This window comes from Colias eurytheme, chromosome 25 (genome assembly GCF_061535395.1).
Source record: "Colias eurytheme isolate Ceu_HAF_F1 chromosome 25, ilColEury1 Martin Lab GWU primary, whole genome shotgun sequence".
Lineage (NCBI taxonomy): Eukaryota > Metazoa > Arthropoda > Insecta > Lepidoptera > Pieridae > Colias > Colias eurytheme.
In genome coordinates, this window is record NC_143004.1 from 2,169,210 (window position 1) to 2,179,155 (window position 9,946).

Here is a 9,946-nt window from a genome sequence, read left to right on the forward strand (position 1 = left end):
ACGGACACAGTAGACTAATTTCCCGAACTTGATCAGAAAAACAGGTGGAAAATCCAAATGCAAGTACTACTATCATCAGCCTATGATAATATAATTGGACGCACGAGTTCACATGTAATTATTACAATTATATATTGATAGTTAACTTATTCAATTAATTAGTAATAAAATTATTAATGATAATATTATAATTGACCCGAGTTATGTTAGATCTACAAGAAAACAATACAAACAAACACAATTATCAGATACAATTTACTACCTTAATAAAAGATAAAATATGTATTTAATTTTTGGTTTCGCTACTGTATCATTGAATAAATATCCACTATCTAATTATTATGTATAAATGAGAGAATGTGTCTTGTTATTTCAAGTATTACTATATATTATGTGGGAGTGACTGTTATGTTAATTAATAAATAATTTAATTAATTTGTTAAGTGCAAAGTGAAACAAAGAACAAAGATGGGGAGACAGCACCAGTATCTAACTACGTTAGCAAGTATGTTGAAAGCTTTTTAATAAAATTATTTTGAAAATTTGAATACAGTATTAAATTATATATTTTAGAATATTTAAATTACTTGCCATAATTATGAAAGAAAGAAAGAAATTGAACGAGAATTTATTGCCAAGATGCAATTAAAATAATAAACTTTTATTAAAAAAATCTTTTATATTGTAAGTACTTATCTTATTGTCTCCTTTTCGCTTTTTATGAAAAATATTTTTTAAATACAGTGAATTTTCGGCAAATGCAAAAAGATAAATAATCTCGGTAGATATTTAACAATATTTTAAAGTTATTATTTAATACTTACTTCAATCTTAGAGAAAAATATGAAATTAGTTTTTAAAGCTTTTTTCAATAAGAGCCGGAAAAATACGATAAGCACCAAAAATATATTTTATAATATGCATGACTCTACAATTAGCCTCCTACAGCGATTAGCGCGTAAGCATAGAACCGAAAGGTCCTGGGTTCGATTCCCCGTTCGATTCGTGGAGACGACGAAAAAAATATGTCTTGGTCTGGCAGGACACAGAAGGCTGATCACCTACTTGTCCCGAAAGAAAATCGATCAGTGAAACAGATGTATCGCATAATGCATCTGCCCCTTATACACTTGGGGACATGGCACTTTATTTTTTTATGACTCTATAATTATCCCCGTTATATTAATTACTTACCCGTCAAATTTCACATTCATGGTCCAATACTTCAATTAGAATACCTATAGATTTTTTAAATTTCGTTTATAGTCCGAGAGCCAGTTGACTTTCTCTGTTACATATTATATACTATTGATTATGTAGTTGTGTTTATTGAATAACATGTTTAATATTAATTTTCATTGTAAATAATTATAGTACATTGCCACAACTGATATCTAAGAGATTTATGACTAGTATAAGTAATTATGATATGATTTATTACTAATATTAATTATATAAATAGTAACTGGGACAATAGCATTGTTTATAGGTTATGTAAACTGAAATTAAAAATAGCTATTAACTATATACAGGGTGTCCCATTATTGGTATACTAAGCGCGAAGGGACTTGTAGTTTTGCATACACTGATCACGTAAAAAATACTTAAACAACAAAATTATGCCAAAAATTTTTTGCTCATTTTTTTTTCTTAAAAATTAAAATCCATGTTTTCGTCTCTAGCTTCGCGCAGCCGGCATATACCGCTTCCCTAATGTGAGCATTTTGTCTATGAAAACATAATCTTAAACTATATATATAATTGTTAATTATTTAAAATAATAATTTAAAAAATATATTCATGAGTTTTCAATCTATAGTGGTTTAAAGTTAACTCAAAAATGGAGCATTTTCGTAAATTTTCTAAAAAATCTTAGAGAAAGTGTAAGAAATGTTATAGTATGCTATATATTCGTGATCTACTCAGTAAGCTCTTTCATTTGATACCCTCTACGGCATGTTTTGGAAATTTTTATTTTTTTCTTTGTATGCCATATTTAATTACCGGATTGGGGGGAGGGGGACCACAAAACTGGTTGGCAACATCTGTCTATAGGATGTCTGGGATCTATACAATATATATCAGAAGTCAGATTTTGGTCCGCTATTTTTTCAAACGAAACTCCACTGAGAGTCCGGTCTACTAATTGATAAAAGTTATTAGGTTATAAGAATCGATGATATATTATTTCAAGCTAAGCCAATTTAACTAGGTATCTATTGTGAAAAAATAAAATAACTTAAAACTGTAAGTAGATAGTTAATGTGAGTTGCTAACATCTTTAAAATCTTTGATAGTATTATAATATTTTTTATTTTATAATTAAATACTTAATACCCATTTGACATTATCACACGATGACGTAAAAATTAAGTCCTCATTAAATTTGTCTCTACATACATTGTTTTATTTAGATAATTTATTTAATACTAAGAAAATATAAATAAAAACGACCTTCTTATCGTTCAAATACTTATGGTGTCTTATATCTATAGAATTTTCCGTGCTAAATTTGTTAACAGAAAATTATTATTTGTTCTGATTTATCTTTTAATAATAATTATCTTGAGATATATTCACGACTAGCTACGCTCCGCGGTTTCACCCGCGTGGCTCCGCTCCTGTTGGTCTAACTCTAAGAGTGATGTTATAACTATAGCCTAGCCTTCCTCGATGAATGGGCTATCTAACACCGAAAGAATTAGAAATTCAGTTTCAGACAATAAATCAATTGTGATAAATTTTCTATATTGTTCATTCACGATTTCTTTTAGGAACGCTACTCTATGTACATTGCAGGTGTCTTCGGCTATTTCATATCGGGGATCCTCAACGTCTGGCCCTCATACACACTATCGTACTACACCAGTCAGAACACAACATTACTATCAGCCCCCATGACGAGTATGGAAGCGTCGCTACTGGGCAGTCTGCCAGCATTAGGTGCTTTGGTGGGAACAGCGTGTGCTGGCATGGTGATCGACGGGTTGGGCAGGAAGAAAGGTGGTCTGGTGATTGCCATGCCGTATCTGGTGAGTTTTACAAGGAACTAGCTCTCCGCCCGCGGATTCGCCCGCGTTTTCAAAGAAAAACCCGCATAATTCCCGTTCCGGATAAAACCTATCCTATGTGTTAATCCAAGATACCTTCTATATGTGTGCTAAATTTCATTGTAATCGGTTCAGTAGTATTTGCGTACAAGAGTGACAAACATACACATCACACAACAACACACACACAACACAACTTACAAACTTTCGCATTTATAATATGACTTGCAGTCCGCCCCGGCTTCGCCCGTGGTACATATTTACGTTTTCTCTACATGAAAACCTTCCTTGTATTTCAAGGAATATAATAAAAAAATAATTATCGAAATCGATCCACCCGTTCACGCGTGATGCCGTGACCTAGGAAATCGGGTTTCAGGATTACTGGTGTTCCAGTAGGCGACTCCTATAACCTCTGTTATGATCATTATGGGTGACGCAATTTGTGTACCATCAGGCAATGTGTCTGTTTATTTACCTTCTCATACCCTAAAAAATAATTAAAAGAAAGTCTTAATGAAACAGCAATAATCATAAACCAAACAGGTTTATTTTCATGTGGGTATTGTGTAAATTCCTATTACTTATCAAATTGTAAATAGTAGATACTATCAAAACAATCAAGAATACAATTTCAATTTTAGGTAATAAATAATAATAATGAATAAATATTTTTCAGGACAATTGTCACACACGGCACGATCTGATCCCATACTAAAGTTTCGTTTGTTATATATGGAAACCAAATGGCTGATGTAATTTTAAATATATAATCATATAGCTAATTAACATCCAGACACATGGCAAACATGATAATCATCGCACAAATATCGGCCCCGGTTGGGAATCGAACCTACGACCTTTGGCTTCGAAGGCAACTAAGCCAATCGGTCAGTCAATTTTTTTAAAACATAAACAAATCAATATAATATATCCACAACATGCACTCTTGTCCCTAAAATAGAAAAAAATTCAATTTTAAAAGAAAATTCGATATGCTCTATTAGCGGTAAACACGACAATGTTTCAAATGAACTTCAATGTTTCAGTTATCATTGCTCATGATAGACATGACGTCATCAACTGTCGTGATACTTGTTGCGCGATTTGTTACTGGCTTCTCAGTAGGAGCTAGTTCTGTTCATGCGCCTATCTTTATATCAGAAATCGCGGAAGAATCCATCAGAGGCGCTCTAGGATCAGGTAAAATTATTGATATATATTCTGCTATAGACGTCCATAATATAAGGCATTAGTCCAACTACCATTAAAACTCGGAATTCTCTGCAGAGCTTAATAATAATATTGTCATTTTACGAAACAAAAAACATAGGTACAGCTAAATCGTAGCTGCAGTAATGTCAGGTGTAAGTACTGGAGAAGACATAATGCAAGACAATATGTATACTTGCTTTGTTATCTTGTATCTAAAAACTAAAAATCTCGCTTTAATATGATAAACTCATGATATTATTGTATTGTCACTGATCCTTGATAAGCACAATGTTTGAATTAAATCTGTCCATTTAAAGTGGCTCAAAATCGAGTCATAAGTTACCAACATACAGGTGAAGCTAATATAATAAAAAAAAATGTCTGTCTGTAAAGTCGGTTTACTGACGATAGTTGAACGTGACAACGTCCGATTGTGCTTCTTTGTCGCTCGTTCCGCGCTCTCGCTTGCACTTCAAGCCTTACATGGAACGCCTCAGAGCGAGGTAACGCCGCATGAGTCATGTTTTTTCGTGCGTGCAGCCGGCTCTATCGAATTATAAGACGTTGTCACGTCAAAAAAGCGTGTTATTTCTCTTCTAACTAAATCTTTTTTTGGTATTATCATTAGTTTATAGTAGTATTATTTTATGGTAGTATCATTTGATTTAAAATATTTGATTTCAGCACCCATTGCATCATACTGTATAGGTACTATGGTTTCATACATCATGGGTTGGGTGTTAACATACAGATACACAATTTGGTCCTGTATTGCTCTCTGCGTGGTTTATATTGGTCTGCTCATGTCAGTTAAAGAAAGCCCAGTATTTTTGATGAGGAAGAATAGAGAAGATGTGAGTATGTCTGTAACGGATTATTTTGAGTATTATTTTAAGTATTATTTACCACCGATTCGGAAAGCAGTATCTATGGAGAAGAACCGGCAAGAAACTCCGTTTTGTATTTGATACCACGCGTCTTAAAATCGTAATATTTTTATGGTTTGTAAGATATGAAATCAACCTTACAAACCAGTCAATAAATATATTATTATAATACTTAAAATTTCAATACATTTCTTTATAATAATATACCAATGCTTTTAATTTTCTTTATAGGAAGCACGTCAATCAATAGCGCACTATAGAGGTGAAGAACCAGACTCAAAAGTTGTGATGGAAGAACTTTCCAGACTGAAACAACGTTTATTACCCGCAGTGGAACTTGTACCTATTAATGGTAACTTCATTTTTCATTGAGAAGTTTTAAATGTTTCTATTAATAAACCCTTTAAAAATAAAAGAGAAGGCCAAACTTGTGATATCTTTTAGTAAATTTTCAAAAGTTGTTTTCTGAAGTGAAGACTTCTTTAGCGGCGTTGAGCACTTTTTCTGTAATGGGTATAAAATCTTAAACTCGCGTCAGGACACGTGACCTGATCGAAAAAGCGTAAGACGGATACCATTCCAAAATATCAAACATGCTCAACGTTAATAATCAAGTTTTCACTTCTGCCGGCACTCCCCCAGTGCAACCCGTTTTTTTTTTAAGAGAAAAAGATAGATTCTCGTCGCCGACATAGGAATGTTGTGAAATTTTGAATTTTTATACTAATATTAAAAGGAATAAGTTTTCTCTTGTACTCCAGACCGTACTTTTGTGTTACGTGCTCAAGCCATTATATATATATTAGATCTAGAGACAATATGATGATTAATTGATTATTGATTGTATGTTAAATACAAATTCCTTACATAAATCAATACCTTATTATCCCTTTTCAGAAAGTGAAGTAGAAAAAGCTGAGAAAGAAAACTTGAATGATGAAAACGATGATTCAGCCGAACACAAGAGAATGCCGTCGTATAAAATGCTATGTAAGAATCTTATTTAGCAAAACAATTCGATACATATATAAATGAAATAAATATGGATCTAGAGAGTTAAAATTTGTTGAATGGATTATTTTCGCTTTGATTGGAATATTAACAAATGATACTTACTAAAATTGCTTACCCACGTACAGCCAGGGCCAGAAGCTAGTATAGGATAAACATGTGATGATTGAATATCTTTAATTTCAGTGGTGTCACCTTCTTCGCGACGAGCATTTATTACTGTAGGATTAGTAATATCATTGCAGGTTAGTTACTATCAAAATACAGTAAAGAGACCTTAATATTATATATTATAACTAGCGGTCCGCCCCGGCTTCGCCCGTGGTACATATGAAAAATAGATGTTGGCCGATTCTCAGACTTACCCGATATGCACAGAAAATTTCATGAGAATCGGTCCACCCGTTTCGGAGGAGTATGCAGACTAACATTGTGACACGAGAATTTTGTATATAAGAAGATTAATGCGTTGTCATTTTTCCGTCAAATTATAATATTAAAACCTAACTTTACATCAGGAGTAATATTATAAAATATTATGGATAGTCCAAAGAAGCTCAGCTAATATTTTTCATATTCTTTATCACTTTTAAGGTCTTCTTTTTCATTGTATCTATATTTCGTACCGTCCCACTGTTTGTTATTCTAACTCAAAAAAACTTATACCATTTTAGTGTTTACTAACACAACTACTTTCTACCATCCTCTATGCTTACTAACACTACTTACTCTTTATAGTGTTAATATTGTTTCCTATTTCTGACCAGGTCACGATGGGCATAGTGCCAGTGCAAGTCTACGCCAAGGACATCTTCACGAAAGCTGCTCCAAGTCTCTCCTCACACATGTGTTCTGTCATGTTCGCATGTGTTTTAATGGCTGGGAGCTTGAGCTGTGCGCTGTTTTCTGATAGGTTCGGCAGGAAGGTAAGATTTGGAAGTTTTATGGTAGGATTTAAAAGTTTGATTAGTGTGATTTCAAATAATAAAAAAATACATCTTTAGATATGAACTTAATAATGTTGTATATAAATGTAATAATGTTTTAATTGTTAATCTGTTTTAATTTGGTATAAATTTACATTATCAATGTATATAATATATCCTCATTCTCTTTCAAATTATCTTCATTACGTTCGTAATAAACGGTTAAACATATTTTTAACCCTAAAATTCAAGAAAAAAAACCATCAATAATTCCTATTCCTACACCATGCAACTATTTGAGCTACTATTTATTTAAATTCCAGCCGTTACTCCTCTCATCTGCTATTGGTGTCTGTCTCTGCCTGCTCAGCATGGGCTTCCTGATGCAGACCAATATAGCCCCTCCGTGGGTGAGCGCAGTGCTCATTTTGATGTACTGCTTCGCTTTCGCCTTTGGAGCTGGTAGCGTACCGTATTTGCTGATGGGAGAAGTTTTTATATCTGAGGTATATTATTACTTATTTATTTATTTATCTTTGGGATACAAACTATATTATACAGTGTTTTTAAAATTAAAAAACAAAATACTATACAGATATCAGCAGTTTCCACTGAAATATAAAAACACAACATTTACTGTGACTTTTGAAGATTTGGTAATTAAACTTGATGTGTGCTCAACGATAATTTTTCAGAATTTATTTCTTTGAAATTAACATATAACTAACAATTTTTAATTAAAAGCCATAATTAAAAATTGTTAGTTATATGTTAATTTCAAAGAAATAAATTCTGAAAAATTATCGTTTTTACCGGACTGTCCGTTAGGAGGGTAATGATTTCTAGATGGTTGTTCACCTTACATATAACCGAAACGATAAAATCAATATCAAAGTAACATATTATTACAAAAAAATTAAGTAATACTTTTTAAGCAGATCATTTTTTCGAACAAAGACCATCATTTACTTCTCACTAAAATCTAATCACTAACGTTACTCTTACAGGTCCAAAGTATAGCCTCCATGGTCCTCATGGAGTGGGTCTGGGTACTCAACTTCGGGATCCTGGCGGTCTTCCCCTTTATGGTGGAGAACTTTGGAGTCCATGGCTCCTTCTACTGCTTTGCTGTATTCGCTGTTGTGGACTTCATCGTTGCTCTCATCATGGTGCCAGAAACCAAGGGCTTGACGAAAGAACAGATACAGGAAGCATTTCTGGGGAAACAGAAATAAATGTTTTGGAACATTTTGTGCTTTTATTTTTAGTGTTACAAGCTTTAAATTAATATATTGTTGTTTTTATTTAATTACATTTTTTTGTTGATCCTTAACTGTTTTTATTAAAACATTAAACTATTCCATCATATACATTAAAAAACTTTTTTACAGAAGTAATAATTCCAAGTAGATATTCTTTATATTGTAAATCTCGTCAATTTTAAGCTTTGGTTTTGAGATTTTTAGACGCCTTATGAAAATAATGGCAATTTTGTTGCGATGGCAAAATTATTACTCCTATCGAAAAATTTACTATTTATTTATGCAACGAATACTGTGATAAAAACAAGACAAACTATGAATATTTCGTTTGTAAGAGATTTAGTAAAGTCAAATAATACAAAAGATGCGATAGCATAGATATAAATAGTTAGAAGTGCAATAAATAAATTTTACCAAAAGGTCTATTGAAATAAACTACACAAATGTGGTTAAATAAAAAAATGAAAGTTATAAAAGAATAAAATAAATTAGCCAGTACTCGAACCTTTTTCGCATTACCGTGGCGATGTCGGATCGCTAAGCCAACTCAGCAATAGATCTTTGTATACTGTGGTTACTGGCAAATAAATGAATTTGAATTTGAATTTGAATTTGATATATATTCTACAAAATTGCAATGCATTGTATAAACTTGACAACAATGTAATTAAAAAATCATTCAAAATTTAAGAAAATTTTCATAAAATTTCGCACTAAGCAGCAAAATCTACTGTGTAAACTAATCCCTACTAATATTATAAATGCGAAAGTAAGTCTGTCTGTCTGTCTGTTACTCAATCACGCCTAAGCTGCTGAACCAATTTGCATGAAATTTGGTATGTAGATTTTGATACCCGAGAAAGGACATAGGCTACCTTTTATTGCGAAATATGTACCACGGGCGAAGCCGGGGCGGACCTCTAGTTTCTCATAAAATACTAAACTACTTCAACACTTAGTGGAATTTAACAAATATCAAGATACGTACCTTTACTTCTACATAATTTTACCAACCTGCCTTTCTCTTTAACCTCCTGAGACCCAGGAATTTTTTTTCTTTCTTTTTTAATAAAAATTAGCTGTATCTGTTCTAATGCAATTATAGATATTAAAAAAAATGGAAAAAAAAATCTTTCGTGGAAAACTTGGATTTTCCTTATGTCATATATATATTACAGGGGGTCCCAGTTCCAAGTGTAATAAGTTTATGAAAATGAAGAAAAACTACATGTTTTTTTAGTTGTTATATATTTTTCAACTTGAATCTAAATATTTATTATTCTATCCATTGTTCTGTGTCTATTTTTTGTACCTGTGTTCAAAGATAGGTATTTTTAAGGGTGAGAAACGACCAGTTCAAGTATTTTGTACCGGCGCGGCGGTGTATTTATATTGCCACGTCCACCCCTAGGTCTTATTTCTAATCCATCCTCTCGGTCAGCCTCCTCTAATGCTTGGTCCACGTCATGTGCGTCCCCGAGATGGTCTGCCAACAACTGAAGATGACATACACAGTGACGATTCTGTTCTGACATGACTCATACTCATTGGACGAATGGAAGAAGAATCATTTTCTGGTATTTGTGCGGCTTCAT

At 32.6% G+C, this 9,946-nt stretch overlaps 1 protein-coding gene across 1 annotated transcript; it reads left to right on the top strand.

The window, feature by feature from the left end:
* Window positions 1–414: 414 nt before the first annotated feature.
* LOC149897469 (facilitated trehalose transporter Tret1-2 homolog) lies at window positions 415–8,361 on the top strand. The gene is made up of 10 exons (XM_090116237.1): window positions 415–505; window positions 2,800–3,032; window positions 4,100–4,253; window positions 4,950–5,119; window positions 5,384–5,504; window positions 6,050–6,142; window positions 6,350–6,408; window positions 6,931–7,089; window positions 7,413–7,595; window positions 8,097–8,361. Exons 1-10 carry the CDS (start codon window positions 469–471, stop codon window positions 8,322–8,324), a joined length of 1,437 nt encoding a protein of 478 aa, XP_089972363.1. The 5' UTR covers window positions 415–468; the 3' UTR covers window positions 8,325–8,361.
* Window positions 8,362–9,946: the final 1,585 nt, after the last annotated feature.